Genomic DNA, 16,486 nt, shown 5'->3' with positions numbered 1-16,486 from the left:
CAATAAATTGAGTTTGGTTTACATGAAGCAGATTTGTACTCCTGGTAAACTTGTTAACTCCTGTTGTTTGATAAAAAAAATTTGGTCATTAATTTTTTCAGTAGACAAAAATATCTCTTGTGTTTTGATTTTTTATAAATAAAGATTAAATAGATTTGAGCATTTGCTTTACATCATTTTTCTTTTCATTTAAAGCACTTTTAGTTGCATTCCTTGTATGAAAGATTGTGGAGCAGCTCAACTAATTTAAAGAAATTAAAATAATGATTTGACAAAAAATGTATCAGCTGTAACACCTGAACACTAACGTTACATGTTGCAGTTATGTAAGAGTGCTTGAAAACTATTTAGAAAGGGAGCACATAAGTTTCAACAGGTAGCTAAGTAAAAGTAGTGAATAAATGGTAGAAATAAATAGCCAAACTAAGGGCTAAACAGTTCAAATGAGTCGCTAAAATTAATAGATAACAGTTGAAATAGTTAGCTTAAAGTATTGTATAGCACAAATAAAGAATTCTAATAGTTAGCTAAAAGTATAGTAATGAATAAACGGTTGAAATAGTTAGCTTAAAATAATGGCTAAACGATTAAAATAGCTTAAAGTAATGGCTAAACAGTTCAAATAGTTAGCTTAAAGTAATGGTTAAACAGTTGTATTAGCTTAAAGTAATGGCTAAACAGTTGTATTAGCTTAAAGTAATGGCTAAACAGTTGAAATAGTTAGCTTAAAGTAATGGTTAAAAGGTTGAAATAGTTAGCTTAAAGTAATGGCTAAACAGTTGAAATAGTTAGCTTAAAGTAATGGATAAACGGTTGAAATAGTTCGCTTAAAGTAATAGTTAAACAGCTGTAATAGTTAGCTTAAAGTAATGGTTAAACTGTTGAAATAGTTAGCTTAAAGTAATGGCTAAACGCTTGAAATAGTTAGCTTTAAGTAACGTTAGTAGCAGGCTAGTAACTCAGTGTGATTGCTGACCAAGCCAAGCTTTATATTGACTGTTCAACAAGTGTAAAAAATTAAAAATATCTACTTTTATATAGCTACTAAATAGCGTTGTACATTTGGAACATACATTGGAAATGAATGAAGGGGTACAGTGAGTTAATCTGAGGCAGGACTGTGGGGGAAACTCAGACTGAAAAGGTTGGGAACCACCGACTTAGACACAAGGGCTGCCCCCTTTTATACAATTAGTCTTCAAGTCTAATTTGTAGGCTTATTCATGCTAAATTACTTAGCTTATATCTTGTAAACACAAGATTTAAAGTGTTGGATTTTCATGATTCTTTCTGGAGAAACTCAGTTTTACAGATGGTAAATGAACTGCATTTATATTACACAAACAGCTATGTAATTTGTAAAAAAGAATTGTAAAAAAAAAAGTGTAAAAACAAGTGCTTTTTCCGCTGCTGCACACATGTATTGTAAAGGAGAATTTACCTGAAAAGCAGAATGAAGAGACAAAATGTGAAGTACAACAGGGACCTCTGGTGGACAAGTATGATGCTGACGTGACATCCAGAAAAAAAAGAAACTCAATCAGCTAGTTGATGAATTTCAGCTGCTAACACAGGAAAGGAAAACAGCAGTTTAACTGAAGCTGTGAGGCTCAACTTGACTTCATTGTTTCATACATTTAAAGTAGTTTAACAGGCAAAGTTTTGGTGAAAAAATGCCACCGAAGAACATATTTAGCTTTAAAAGCATGCTGCTCATATTTGGTATATTGTGGAAACTGAGTGACGCACAGGTAAAATTGGCTTGTTTTATGTGAATACTTTAAAACATGGTGCAACGTAATTGTGTGTGCTGTTTTCTTGTGTTTGTAGGTGAACAGAGAAGAAGCCAACCAGCCTCCAGGTGAGACTCAACCTGAAGGTATTTTAAATGTGTGACTTTATTCTTCTTTTCTCTGTGAGTTTAAAAAATCAACAGTCAGCTTCAGGATTATGAGCAGACCTGACAGACTGAAAAAAAGACAGACTTGGTGAACAGGGCCTTTGCTGTTAGAACCTCCTAGACTCTGGAACACTCTGCCTACCGAAATCAGACACGCCACATCATTAGCATCTTTTAAATCCCTTCTTAAAACTTTAATTCATAGGAAAGCGTTAATGAATATTTAATATACTGTTGGGGTCTTATCATCCCGTCCTGCCTTGCCCATGCCTTACCCCAAAAGTTTGGGGTCACTTAGAAATTTCCATTCCAGACAGACTACCAGCTGAGATCAGTTGCATTGTTTTTTTTAACCAGGGCAGCAGTTTTCAGATTACATTATGTGCTTACATAATTGCAAAAGGGTTCTCCAATGTTTTCTCAGTTAGCCTTTTAAAATGATATCAGATTAGTAAACAGAATGGGCCTTTGGAGCATTGGATGAATGGTTGCTGATAAAGGGCAATGTAGATATTGCATTAAAGATCAGCCACTTCTTTCCACAACAGTCGAGAACCCTTTTGCAATTATGTTAAGCACATAATGTAATCTTAAAACTGCTGCCCTGGTTAAAAAAACAATGCAACTGATCTCAGCTGGTAGTCTGTCTGGAATGGAGTGGAATGGAAATTTCTAAGTGGCCCCAAACTTTTGACCAGTAGTGTACATGTACACACAAAAATACACACTATCTACTCAATAAAAATGAGGCAACAGATTACAAGCAATATTATTAATTAAATTTCACATGGTTTGGTATTGAGTAAATATTAATTAAATGAGACCCTTAATAGTTATGCATTTAATGAGTTGATTAAAATAGAAAACATTACTGAATTAATTATAACCTAAACAAAAATATTGAGTTAATTTGAAAAAGATAAACTCCCTAATGTGTAAATAGTACTAATACAAATTAATTTAATTCTACATATCAATGATATATAATTGAGTAATAATCATCTACATTAATCTGCACATCGATTTGAATTTAATCAATGCAATGAATTAAATCTAAATATTCTTTCTTAGGAATAACTAGTCTATGGCCCAGAAAGTACAGAACTTAACAAATACTCGACCCATTGTAGTAGTGCTGGGCGGTATACCGGTGTTAATTTCCCGTAATACCGGTGCATTGCCGCAGAGAACACTATGGCCGAATTAATCTGCGAGTGACTTCAGAACGGGAGCCCTGTTAATTTCGTCACTTCTCACTCATGGTTGTAACTTTATATATATATATATATATATATATATATATATATATATATATATATATATATATATATATATATATATATATATATATATATATATATAGACCACAACTATTTGTGACTAATAACTTTACATTTACAAATTTACACAGCCGAACGGCATGCTGGGTAACATTATAGCTGCTTGCTAGCTAGGTTGACAGGAAGTGCTTTTCAATTAAAATTTGCCTGATTACATTAATTTGAATTAACTCAATATTTTCTCTATTTGGGATTAGATAAATATAATGCTTATGTTTTATTCAACTACAATGGGTGGATTTTATTCCAAAACATTTTATTTGAAATTTAACTACAACCCCAAATCAGAAAAAGTTGGGACAGTATGGAAAACGCAAATTAAAAAAAGAAAGTAGTGATTTCTAAATGTACTTTGACTTGTATTTCATTGCAGACAATGTGAACACAAGATATTTCATGTTTTGTCTGGTCAACTTAGGGCGTTGTCACACATGAAAGTCCGAACCAAGGTCCGTACCAAGGTTCATGTTTTTGTTACATTGTATACATTTGATCCGGTAAGTTTTGGTTTCACACTGCAGTTTTGCAAGCGCACTACAGATCTATACGTGACAAAACTACATCCTGCCGTCATCACATACGTGAGCTGCGTCTCCAGATACTTAGAACCGATTGGTTTGTTGACGGGCTTCCCCGTCCTCTCGTATCCTCTCTTCTGGGTCCGAGTTTAGGCTATTCAACCGACCGCTGCTCTCCCCTACTGCCGCGGCTCTTTTTGTTTTGTTGTGATGTAGAGAAGCAAGACACGGGAACTTTCTTTCTGGAGCATTTATTCAGAGACAAACTGAAACCTACACTGTACATTTACTACCACTTAACAAATAAACTGCTGATGTATTCTCAGCTCTGATAGCCGACAGCTGTCTGCTCTGAGCGCATTTACCCTCTCTCTCTTCTTTTTTTTTTTTTTTTTTTTTTTTTTTTTTTTTTTTTTTTTTTTTTTTTTTTTTTTTTTTTTTTTTTTTTTTTTTTTTTTTTTCTCTCTCTCTCTCTCTCTCTCTCTCTCTCTCTCTCTCTCTCTCTCTCTCTCTCTCTCTCTCTCTCTCTCTCTCTCTCTCTCTCTCTCTCTCACACTAAGCACCGAGCTGTTCCTTAAAGGAGCTTCCCCGGTCTTGTAACACGAGGAGAGCCTGCCAGAGCTTCCTGTATTTGGTCCGAAAGTCCGAACCATCCAAAAAATGCTTTCACACTATCAACAAACCGGACCATGGTTCAGTTTGGTCCGGACCGAGACCACCTCTTTTTGTCGGACCAAAATTTGGTCTTTTGATCCGGACCGTGGTCCGGGGGAGATTTCACACCTTTAATTTTGGTTCGGATAAAACTAAAAAGTCCGAAAGTCCGGACCAAACGAGGTATGTGTGAAAACGCCCTTAATTTCATTTGTAAATATACAATCTTTCCTGTCATTCAGACCTGCAACACATTCCAAAAAATGTTGGAACAGGAAAAATTTAGGGCTACTAATCAGGTAAATTGGTTAAATAATGATGTGATTTGAAACAGGTGATGTCAACAGGTGATTATAATTATGATTTGGTACAAAAGCAGCATCCAAGAAAGGTCTAGTCCTTTAGGAGCAAAGATGGGCCGAGGATCGCCAGTTTGCCAACAAATACGTGAGAAAATTATTGAAATGTTTAAAAAAACAATGTTCCTCAAAGAAAGTTAGGAAGACATTTGCTTATTTCACCTTCAACAGTGCATAACATAATTAAAAGATTCAAGGAATGTGGAGGAATTTCAGTGCGTAAAGGACAAGGGCGCAAGCCTAAGCTGAACAACCGTGATCTCCGATCCCTCAGGCGGCACTGCATCAAGAATCGTCATTCATCTATAAGCGATATCACCACATGGGCTCAGGACTACTTTGGCAAACCTTTTGTCAAGTACCACAATACGTAGTTACATCCACAAATGCCAGTTAAAACTGTACTGTGCCAAAAGGAAGCCCTATGTTAACAGTGTCCAGAAGCGCCGTCGACTTCTCTGGGCTCGGAGGCATCTGGGATGGACCATCACACAGTGGAAACGTGTACTGTGGTCAGATGAATCAGTATTTCAGGTATTTTTTGGGAGAAATGGACGCCGTGTGCTCCGGACCAAAGAAGAAAAGGATCATCCAGACGGTTACCAGCAACAAGTCCAAAAGCCAGGGTCTGTCATGGTATGGGGTTGTGTCAGTGCCCTTGGCAAAGGTAACTTTCACTTCTGTGATGGCACCATTAATGCTGAAAAGTACATAGATTTTGGAGCACAATATGCTGCCTTCAAGAAGACATCTTTTCCAGGGACGTCCATGCGTATTGCAACAAGATAATGCAAAACCACGTTCTGCACACATTACAAAGTCCTGGCTGCGGAGGAAGAGGATACGGGTACTTGACTGGCCTGCCTGCAGTGCCAACCTGTCTCCAATAGAGAATATGTGGCGCATTGAAGCGCAAAATGCGACAACGAAGACCCCGTACTGTTGCCCACCTTAAGACTTGTTTGCAGAAAAAAATGGGACAAAATTACACCTGAAACACTTCATCACTTGGTGTCTTCAGTCCCTAAACGTCCTTTTAAGTGTTGTGAAAAGGAATGGCAACATTACAAAGTGGTAAATGCTTTACTGTTCCAACCTTTTTTGAAATGTGTTGCAAGAACCAAAATAGGAATTTTGTTTTTTTTGAAAAATAAAAATCATGAGGAACACATTAAATTGTGCTCTCGTATTGTCTGCAATGAAATACAAGTCAAAGTACATTTAGAAATCACAACTTTCTTTTATTTGTGTTTTCCATACTGTCCCAACTTTTTCTGATTTGGGGTTGTAAATATTTGCCTCAAAAACACAATTATATTGAATATATTTTACCTAATACATTAATTCAAATCTACATGACCACAGAATCATTTCTTACAGTGTATGTATACATTTTATTTTTTCTCAGATGTTTTATGATACCTCTGTTTTTGTATTTTAACTTATGTTTTTTATTATTATAACAGGGATGTCTAGTGACAAAAAACAAAGTTATATTTTTGGTAAAGTCCCTCCCCCCTTATCTACATGTTTAAAATGTTTACATCTTTTCAACCATGAATCAGTATTGGTATTAAAATTATCTGCGATAGCTCCCTTTTTATATACACTACCGGCAACTTTATTAGTTACACCTGTACAATATAATGCCCAGTTGTCAGTTATATGTTAAATAACATTATGAATGCAGGGAATGTCCAAATTCACGTTCTCCTCCCCAACTTTTTGCACATATTATGTTCTTTTGAGTTTGATTTTTGAATCTTGCAAGATATTTTTTTCTTACTTTCAACAAATCCCATGAAAAGAGCAAAACCCACAATGTGTTTAGTCTCAATACTTCCTGAATCTCACTTCCCCTATCCCTCTTGGTTCCTACTTAAAAAAAAAAAAAAAAGAAACTATTTAAATTATTACAAATAAACTCACTGACATAAAAAAACGCAGTAGTTTCCTAAATCAGCTGGAACTGTAGTTGTCAAACAAACAAAGGTGGAAATTTTGCATTCGTTTGGGGACTACTTTTCAGGTATGGGTGGGTGGGTGGGTGGAATGTCAGCCAGTGCAATAATGTGTTTTTATGGCCCAGAGGAAGAAGACTTCACCGTATTCTTTAAAGGCATACTGTAGCTGCCACTCTGTTGTAGTAAATGTTACCTCTCTGATAGTTTCAACAAAAGAAAAACATCTAAAAAACTCTAAGCTACCAAGTAGTATTCATGGCAGAGCTGAATATTTGTTGTTGTATTCTATCCTATTTATTATTTCTTGTATATCCTGTATGTGTGCTATGTGTCTTATATTGTGTTGCTGTAGCACTGAAATTACCCAATTAGGGATCAACCAAGTCTTATCTAATCTCAGATGGAACCAGAGGTGACGGCAGTGCCTTCTACGCCCTGCGGAGCTGCCAGCAGCTGCTGCAGAGCGACGCCGGCGAGTTCTTCTCCCCGGATTACCTGTGCTCCAACCCGCCGCTGTGGTGCAACTGGACCATCCAGATGGACCCGGGAAAGAGGATCCTCCTCCAACTGGAGGACCAGACCCCCGACGACGCCTGCCACCTCAAAGAAGACCAGGTCTACTTGGACGAGCCCATCGGACTCTTAAAGGCTCACAAAGTCCTGCAGAAGTGCTGGCGGGAGGTCAAGTACACGTCCTCGTCCAACACTGTGTATGTGGTGCAGCTGATCGGCGGCTGGCCCAGCTCGCCCTACAGGGGCTTCCACGGCCGCTACCAGGCCTTTGGACCCCCGGTGGTTTACAACCCGCAGGAGGGATTCCCAAACAGGGAGTCAGAACCATCTCCTGGAATCCCAGACTTTAGTGAACTTAAGAACGGTGAACAGCTGGAGTCAGAGCATCCGTCGCCAGCTAGTTCTGATCTTACATATGATTATTTTAATCCATCTTCAGACGGGACGGAACCCGAGGAGGCCGCGGACACTGAGGTGGGTGGATCATAGTCTCGCATTGCCAGCTCTATCTCCACAGTGCTGTAGGAGGGAAAAAAACGCTCTGGGTTGTTTGCATTTCTTTGAACCAATCACAATCGTCTTGGGGTGCGATAAGCTCCGTACGCAGCGATGGTGGCTCTGAATAATAGTCTCGGGAAGGAACTTGTTTTGGTGGAACATTTGCGCCGCCCAAAAGAAAACGCCACATACAATATTAATTGAAATTAACTCTTCATACAGTACAGTGACGTGAGCTGTTTAAATTGGCTGGATACATGGTTAACCTCGTTGGCTCATACCAATTTATTGCTGTGTACTTTTAAAGGTCCCATAGCATGAAAATTTCACTTAATGAGTTTTTTGTTTAACCTTAATATGCGTTCCCCCAGTGGGTAGAAATGGTGATAGGTGTAAACCGAGCCCTGGGTATCCTGCTCTGCCTTTTGAGAAAATGAAAGCTCAGATGGGCCGATCTGGAATCTTGTCCTTTTTATGAGGTCATTTTTACTATAAATGTTAGTTATTTATTTATATATTTTTATTTGACTGGACTTTTGCGTTATTGACTTTAATTAATAATTCACATCCATGTTTACCTTTTTTATAAAAGTACTTATTTGCATTTTGTTATTCTCTGAGAAATTCTTCCACTCTGTATTTACACTCAGGTGGATGACCTTCCAGTCTCGGCATCCACACAGGGGACCTCTCGATCGGGAAGAGGTGCCACTAAAACCTCTTTCCGCCAGTCCGACTCAGCCGTCCCTCCTGCCTCTTCCCAGCAGCAACGCGGCGGTCAGAGCCAGGAGCCGCTCAGACCCGCCACAGGCAGCCCGGCTGCTAATGTGGAGGAATCTTCGTATCTAGAGGAAGCTTTGACGCATCCAGAGAGAGCCTCGTCGGATCCAGAGGAAGCCTCGTCGGATCCAGAGATGGCCTCGTCGGATCCAGAGATGGCCTCGTCGGATCCAGAGATGGCCTCGTCGGCTCCAGAGATGGCCTCGTCGGCTCCAGAGATGGCCTCGTCGGCTCCAGAGATGGCCTCGTCGGCTCCAGAGATGGCCTCGTCGGCTCCAGAGATGGCCTCGTCGGCTCCAGAGATGGCCTCGTCGGCTCCAGAGATGGCCTCGTCGGCTCCAGAGATGGCCTCGTCGGCTCCAGAGATGGCCTCGTCGGCTCCAGAGATGGCCTCGTCGGCTCCAGAGATGGCCTCGTCGGCTCCAGAGGAAGCCTCGTCGGCTCCAGAGATGGCCTCGTCGGATCCAGAGGGAGCCTCGTCGGCTCCAGAGATGGCCTCGTCGGATCCAGAGGGAGCCTCGTCGGCTCCAGAGACGGCCTCGTCGGCTCCAGAGACGGCCTCGTCGGCTCCAGCGACGGCCTCGTCGGCTCCAGCGACGGCCTCGTCGGCTCCAGCGACGGCCTCGTCGGCTCCAGCGACGGCCTCGTCGGCTCCAGCGACGGCCTCGTCGGCTCCAGAGGAAGCCTCGTCGGATCCAGCGACGGCCTCGTCGGCTCCAGCGACGGCCTCGTCGGCTCCAGCGACGGCCTCGTCGGATCCAGAGGAGGCCTCGTCGGATCCAGAGGAGGCCTCGTCGGATCCAGAGGAGGCCTCGTCGGATACAGAGGAGGCCTCGTCGGATACAGAGGAGGCCTCGTCGGTTACAGAGGAGGCCTCGCCGGATCCAGAGACTGCCTCGCCGGATCCAAAAGAAGCAGCAAGTCCAGAGGAAGAGAGGCTGTTGGAGGAAGAAAGGCTTTTGGAGGAGGAAATGTCAAACTGGCTTCCTTCTCTCTCTGAAGCAGCAGAACCAGGGGAGACTGAGCCGACTCTTCCTCAGCCCAACGTGGTGGAGCAGCTGTCGGACCACCGAGGAAACCGTGAGTCAGTTTGTGTTTCACACTCAGTCACCGAGACGTTTTACATGAGCTTTTGATGTATGCTCAAATGTACTGTCAGGATAACAGTTTTGCTTGTAATTCAGTGTTTCCTCTACGTTGATTTTGTAGTGGCGTCCCGCCATGGCAAAATTTCTGCAGCCACGGTATCCGAAATAGGGCTGACACACAATGTAGTCGCGGTTGCCTTTTTAAATGATCCTTCCGACCTAATTCGGCCCCGTTGACTCCTGCTCACAATGCAATATAACAAGTAGAACTATGGTTTGTTGTTAAAACAAACTGTTAAACGCTGCTGTCATAGTTCAGTTATTTTCATTGTGACTATAAGTACCACGGCGCATCATGTCAACAGCTAGAATTATTATGAATCATATTTCTGTGTATCTGTAGGAGTGTCTGTGTCTCAACCGGCAGATGGCCGCCAACCAAGAGTCAGGGTCTGTCCGAGGTTTCGGTCTGTAAAAAAACAAGTTTTTCCTCGCCACTGTTGAACCTCTGTAAATTACAGAGTGGTCTAGACGTGGTCTGGCTATCACCAGACCAAGCTCAATCTTCTAAGATTGAACATTAGTCTGGGGAGTCTGCTCTGTATTTTACTACTGCACAAGAGGCGTGATCAACGGGCATAGTTCAAATGACTCTGTACGCAATTGGATAGTCCTTCAACCAATCAGACCAACGATCTCGGTGACGTACTTGTCACAAACGGTGATACGACCGCAACAATGGGGTTTGAGCTGAGCTCCGTTCTTTTGGCCAGCCAGCGGGGCTAGCTGGTAAATTAGGCTTTTACCAAAGCTGGTTGGTAGTAAGGCAAACACATCCTTCTTTGGTAGGAATTGTTCCAGGGCAAGTTTCTGTTGCATTTTCGGAGAAAATTTGCATTTTTAAAATCTTTTAAAACGGCAGCGGCATCAACGGGTTGCTTCGATGAGACACCATGTTGAATGTAAACAAGAAGCTGCTTGGTCGCTTCTGTCGTCATTGTGTTAAACCAGTAAATAGCGTGCCAGGTGGATAAGCCAGTTTGTGATAGGTCCCTGCAGATTTGTAACGATAGTAGGATAGATAAATGTACAGGTCTCCAGCCTGAGCTACAGGGAGAAATCAAATCGCTGGCAGATGGGGCTGGGTTTACCCAGTCTTGTCTAGAGCTTCTCTACCAGTAAAGTGCCCTGAGATAACTGTTGTGATTTGAAATTCTAAATCAAATTGAATTGATACAAAAACTTTACTGCCCAGTGGTTAAACACGAGGCAAATTGTCTGAGGATATAAAGCTAAAAGATGGACTAATCAATCAATCAACCAATTAATCAATCCAACACTATTCATAACAATAGATCATTTATTAGTTGATTTATAGTTTGTATTAATCTGCATCTGTAAAGTTTGACTTTGTTTCTCTTGTAGTCCACGTCAGAAATCACTCTGAAGATCCACATCTTCCTGGCGGTGAGTATCGGACCGATGCCGTACAACATCACAGGAATCTTAACACTCTAAACATCTTTGATTTTCTGGGACAGCGTTTGTTACAACACATCAGATCACGTGCTACGCTAAACATATTCTGAGCTAAACCGACTAAATCCAATCAACACACAGGGCCCTATTTTAACGATCTCAGCGCACGGCATGAAGCGCTTGTGCTAGTTTGACGGCGGAAAAAACGCTCCGGGCGCCTGGTCCTAAAGGGTTGTACTTCGTGTCTTCATTAATCAGAGGTGTGTTTTGGGCGTAACATGCAATAAACTAATCAGAGATCATCTCCCATTCCCTTTAAAAGCCAGGCGCGTTTTGACCTTGGAGCATTGCTGTTATAATGGAGGATTCGCACCGTAATATTTTTATTTGTAATCGTGTGTGTGTGTGTGTGTGTGTGTGTGTGTGTGTGAGACAAGCATAATGTGCATGCGCTGTGCATAAGCCTGGACACATTTTACTAATTTTTCTGTGAAAATAACAATGAAGTGCTGCGTTATTGACTTTAGACCAGGTTTTTGTTGGTCTAAAGTTTGGTTTGAGGCAGCATGATCACTTCCCGCTGCCTCAAGATAGCAATATGCCCAGAATGCACCTTAACACACCTCCCTGTAAGACCAGCACGCCCATGGGCACACAGATGGGCGCAGGTGCATTTGCTATTTAAACGACGTGGGTGCTGGATGGGAAATTGACATCTGTGTCGGTCTTAAACTAGCAAAGACACTTGTGTCGGGTTTTTGCGCTTGGTGCAAGATCCACAGTGGTGTTGGGATCAAATTTAATTATATTTCCTGTTTTGACTCGGATCAAATGTAAGATATATTTATCTGCATGGTGTCAAAGAGTCCGACTGTAGTGAACACTGCGCAGCTTGCTTTAGCATTATCGTGCTGTTGGCGCTATATTGTGGGCCCTTCCACAGATCACCTGTTTGAAGTGACGGTTGAAGTGAAATTCATCCCGGATGTAAAGGAGTCCTGGGACAACGTGTTCCTGTCACTGCTGCCGTCGGTAAAAGAGCTGGTATGTATGTTGATGACAACAAAGCGAATACGTTGCAGGTGCTCCGTGTAGAGAGTTTGTGAAGCATCACAAAACGATTTGTGTTTCTGTAGATCAGCAAGCAGCTGAAGCCTCTGCATATGCCGCTGTCCATGAAGACTAAAAGAAAAAAAAGGTTGGTACTCAATGGACTCCTAAAACTGCTGAAACTTTAATTTAATGTTAAAGGAACACGCCGACTTATTTGGACTTTAGCTTATTGCCCGTATCCCCCAGAGTTGGATAAGTCCATACATACCCTTCTCATCTCTGTGCGTGTCGTATCTTTGTCTGACGCACCCACAACTAGCCTAGCTTAGCACAGATCCTGGAGGTAACCGGCTCCAGCTAGCCTAGCTTAGCACAGATCCTGGAGGTAACCGGCTCCATCTAGCCTACTGCTCCCAAATAGTGACAAAATGACACCGCAACACCTGAAGCCCCATGGTGAGGAGCAAAGAGTAACAACGGTCCTTTTCAGGTGTTGTTGTGACTATACAAATCGCAACATGTAAATAGGAACATGTTGTCGTTATTTTGTCACTTATTGGGAGCAGTAGACTAGATGTAGCCGGTTACCTCCAGGATCTGTGCTAAGCTAGGCTAGATGTAGCCGGTTACCTCCAGGATCTGTGCTAAGCTAGGCTAGATGGAGCTGGTTACCTCCAGGATCTGTGCTAAGTTAGGCTAGATGGAGCTGGTTACCTCCAGGATCTGTGCTAAGCTAGGCTAGATGGAGCAGGTTACCTCCAGGATCTGTGCTGTGCTAGGCTAGATGGAGCTGGTTACCTCCAGGATCTGTGCTGTGCTAGGCTAGCGGTGGGTGCGTCAGAGATGCGACACGCACGGAGATGAGAAGGGTATGTATGGACTTCTCTAACTCTGGAGGGATACGATGAATAAGCTCCAATAAGTTGCCGTGTTCCTTTTTTAAAGAGCGCACACAGTTTAACCTAAAGTCTCAAGTCGCTTGATTGCATCCTTGTTTCCTTCACTTTCATAGAGCTGCACAGATTTATCGATTAGTTGTCGACTGATTAGTCAGTTTTTTTCTTTTTTACAAATGTCTCCGATGTCAGCTTGTGAAATGTGAATATTGCTCTAGTGTCTTCTCTCCTCTGTGACCGTAAACTGAATATCTTTTGAGTTTTGGACAAAACAAGACATTTGAGGATGTCATCTTGTGGCTTTTTATTGGGGAAACACTGATCCACACTTTAGAGACCAAAACAACTAATCGATTATTCAAGGAAATAATCAATGCGATAATTGACAATGAAATGAATGTTTGGTTGCAGCCCTACACTCGCATCTTAGTTCCTCACAAAGATGTGAAACGAGTTAAAAGAAAAATGGAAACCTGTTTTTTGTTAAATGAGAAAGGAGGCTTTTTTTTTTTCTTCTCGTTAAGTGAAGCCACGTCAATTTTTAGCGTTAATGTTGCGGAAAACAATTGTATAAAACTGCTCAAAAAAGAAAATTATCTCAACTCAAGGGCCACTTACGTGCGTGTGCGTGTGCGTGTGTGTGTGTATAGACTGAGTGCAGGAGGGCTGTACATCATCTGGCTGCAGATTGGACAGGGGCCGGAGGGTCTGCAGGTCCACCGGACCGTCCACTCCAACCTGCACGGTCTCCCTGCCACGTCTGTCGGCGTTAGCCAATGGGAAGCTGTGATCTCCTCGGTGTCGATTGCAGGTACAGCACGGGACTGAGCCTTCAGTGTGACAGAATATGTGGAAACTGTGCATGGTAGTTAATTCGGAGTTGTCTCGCATTGCCAGACCTTCCTCCACAGCGCTGCGGAGGAGGGTCTGGCTAGTCCACCAATTATTCCGGAATGGGAGAAAAACGTGGTCTGGTTTATTGATATTTCTTTAAACCAATCACAGTCCACAAGCCACGGTGCCTCTGCTAAATAGTCTCAGGAAGGAACTTGTTTTGGTGGAACGTGTGTACGTTCAAAAGTAGTTTTGGTCGTGCAACAGAAAACTCCGATTGGACAGATAGTCTAACTAGCTGTCTGGATTTACCCTGCAGAGATCTGAGGAGCAGCTAACCATAGTCCTCATAAATCCACCGGAGGTTAGAACGCCAACACAAAGAGGAAGTTGACGGACATCCAGCAGAAAAAGCGCATCCGGTGGAATTTCCCGCGGCACCAGAGCAATCCAGAAACTGGAACGTCGTGAATATAGACTAATTTGGAGACACTTAGCGATGACCTCGCACCTTTTTCATGATCGGTGGTGGTGATATGAATGCATCAATTCCTCGACACGCGGCAAACTTTTCCCCAATTAAATTCAGTTTATTAGTTTATAGTATCGTGGAAAGTCCCCCTTAATTCACTGTATAGTAAAATGAGCAGCTTTATGGCCACTTAACAATAAGCATCATAAAGTACACAAGCTGCATGTCATTCCCTCTCGCTCCCCCCTTTCATGTCTTCATCTGTCCTATAAAAATATTGGCCTAAAATGGCCAAAAAAAAAAATTATCTTTATAAAAAAATAAATTGATGCAAACAACCCAGAGCGTTTTTTTCCCCTCCTATCGCAGAATGCATCTGTGCTGTAGCCAGAACGGAGTACACAGCTCTGTGGGGATGGAGCTGGCAATGTGAGTCAGGAGGTGTGTGTGTGTGTGTTTCAGATGTAAACGAGTGCGGGACCCAGATGGTGCTGTGTGACGTTAACGCAGACTGTGTGAACCAGTTCGGTTCGTACTCGTGCCACTGCAGGCCGAGCTTCCGGGACGAGTCCCGCCTGGGGTCGGGAGGGACTGCCTGTGTTGATGAGAAGCCTGCAGGTACATTTTTTTATTATTTTTGTGATTTAACTATTTTACCAACATACAATTTGCAACATGAGCCGTCTCACAACCTTAACCCTTCATTCTTCCGTCCTCTTAAAATGATCTGTCTGGCTATCATTAAACTAGTCTGGACCCAGCTTCTTATGTGCTTATCCATCCTGCTTAGGACTAGGGTTGGGTATTGTTTTTTTTTTTTTCCGATAACGGTGCTAAAACGATACTTTTAAAACTGTGCCGGTGCATAAACGGTGCCTGAACCGATACTTTCAAAAAAAAGGGTAATAGGGTAGTTTACAATAACTTTGAATGCACCACGAGGCTTACTAGTTTCAAGTGAACGTCTGTTTTTTTTTCCGACAACGGCTGCTGCACACTGCTTAACGTCCTGATGTTTGAATACTTTCCAGTGAAATACAGACAACCTTTACACCGTTTAGCTGTCAGCATTTTAACAGTGTTTACTCCAGCTGCTAGTTAACGGTAGGCTAGTTAAATGTGTAGATATGGATGGATGGATGGATGGATGCACAGTTTTAAAAGTATCGTTTTAGCACTGGTATCGGACAAAATCCAAACGATGTCCAACCCCAGAGGTGACCAGCCACTGACTTCCTGTTGTCGGCCTGCAGGTTGCAGCTCGGACCTGTCGCCTGAGACGAAGGGCGTCTACGGGCTTTTCTTCCTGCTCAGCTCGCTCATCCTTCTGCTGCTGGCGGCGGCCGGCCTGCTGTACCACCGCCACCGCCGCGGGGCCTTCCTGGTCCGGTGCCACAGCAGCAGCGGAGGCAGCAGCAGCATCATCGTTCCTCCTGACCTCAACAACAACCACCACCACCATCATCACCGCCATCGCTGCTATCACCATGACGACACCTACTCAAGCACCCCGGACTCTGACCTGCCCCCGCCCCCTCCGCCCGTCCGGAGCTTCAGGGAGGGCTGGCCCCCGGCGAAGGAGCGCTGGCCCCCGGCGAAGGAGCACAGCCCGGCCCTGGACCTGCAGCTGCTGCGCATCAGCCAGCTGCTGCGGCCCGACGCCTGCACGGAGCCGCAGGAGGGCGGGAAGAAGTGAAACAGATAACGGAGAATCTGAACTCGTTAAAAAACTCCTTTTTCATTTAGTTTTTTTATTTGTCAGATTATCAGTTTGAAATAAAATCTCAATACAACAGCATTTGATTGGTGTCTTGACATTTTTTTGCCCCAAAACGCCAACAGAAGATATTTACTAAGCCTACCTCATATGACCACCAGGGGCGCAAAGATCTGCTTCACCATATTTTAAAGCTACATTGTGTGGGAATTTCTCCCATCTAGCGGTGAAATTGTATATGACAACCAACTGAATATTACTTTCTAGCTCTTCCTCCTACGGTGGCCGAACCCAAAATGATCTTAGTATCTCCATCGTTTACACGCAGCTGTTCTAGCCACTCCAATATGTCCCGGCTGGCATTCGTCACTGTGCCAATAGGTGTAAGAGGGCAAAATGCGGAGGTATGTCCCTCTTTGGC

General features: G+C 42.8%; 1 protein-coding gene across 2 annotated transcripts; it reads left to right on the top strand.

The window, feature by feature from the left end:
• The first annotated feature begins 1,556 nt into the window (after positions 1 to 1,556).
• zgc:66455 (uncharacterized protein LOC393502 homolog) lies at positions 1,557 to 16,146 on the top strand. 2 transcript variants are annotated; one of them, XM_039823631.1, is made up of 10 exons: positions 1,557 to 1,751; positions 1,831 to 1,861; positions 7,136 to 7,722; positions 8,397 to 9,606; positions 11,040 to 11,081; positions 12,037 to 12,137; positions 12,230 to 12,291; positions 13,693 to 13,853; positions 14,811 to 14,966; positions 15,602 to 16,146. In XM_039823631.1, the coding sequence occupies exons 1-10, from the start codon at positions 1,674 to 1,676 to the stop codon at positions 16,042 to 16,044; spliced, it is 2,871 nt and encodes a 956-aa protein (XP_039679565.1). In that variant the 5' UTR covers positions 1,557 to 1,673; the 3' UTR covers positions 16,045 to 16,146. The 2 variants fall into 2 exon arrangements, with proteins under 2 accessions (XP_039679565.1, XP_039678821.1); XM_039822887.1 differs by having other exon boundaries at positions 1,831 to 1,879.
• The last annotated feature ends 340 nt before the right edge of the window (positions 16,147 to 16,486 follow it).

This window comes from Perca fluviatilis, chromosome 1 (assembly GCF_010015445.1).
Source record: "Perca fluviatilis chromosome 1, GENO_Pfluv_1.0, whole genome shotgun sequence".
Lineage (NCBI taxonomy): Eukaryota > Metazoa > Chordata > Actinopteri > Perciformes > Percidae > Perca > Perca fluviatilis.
Note: the sequence above shows the minus strand (reverse complement) of the source record. Positions and strands in the feature narration are given on the sequence as shown.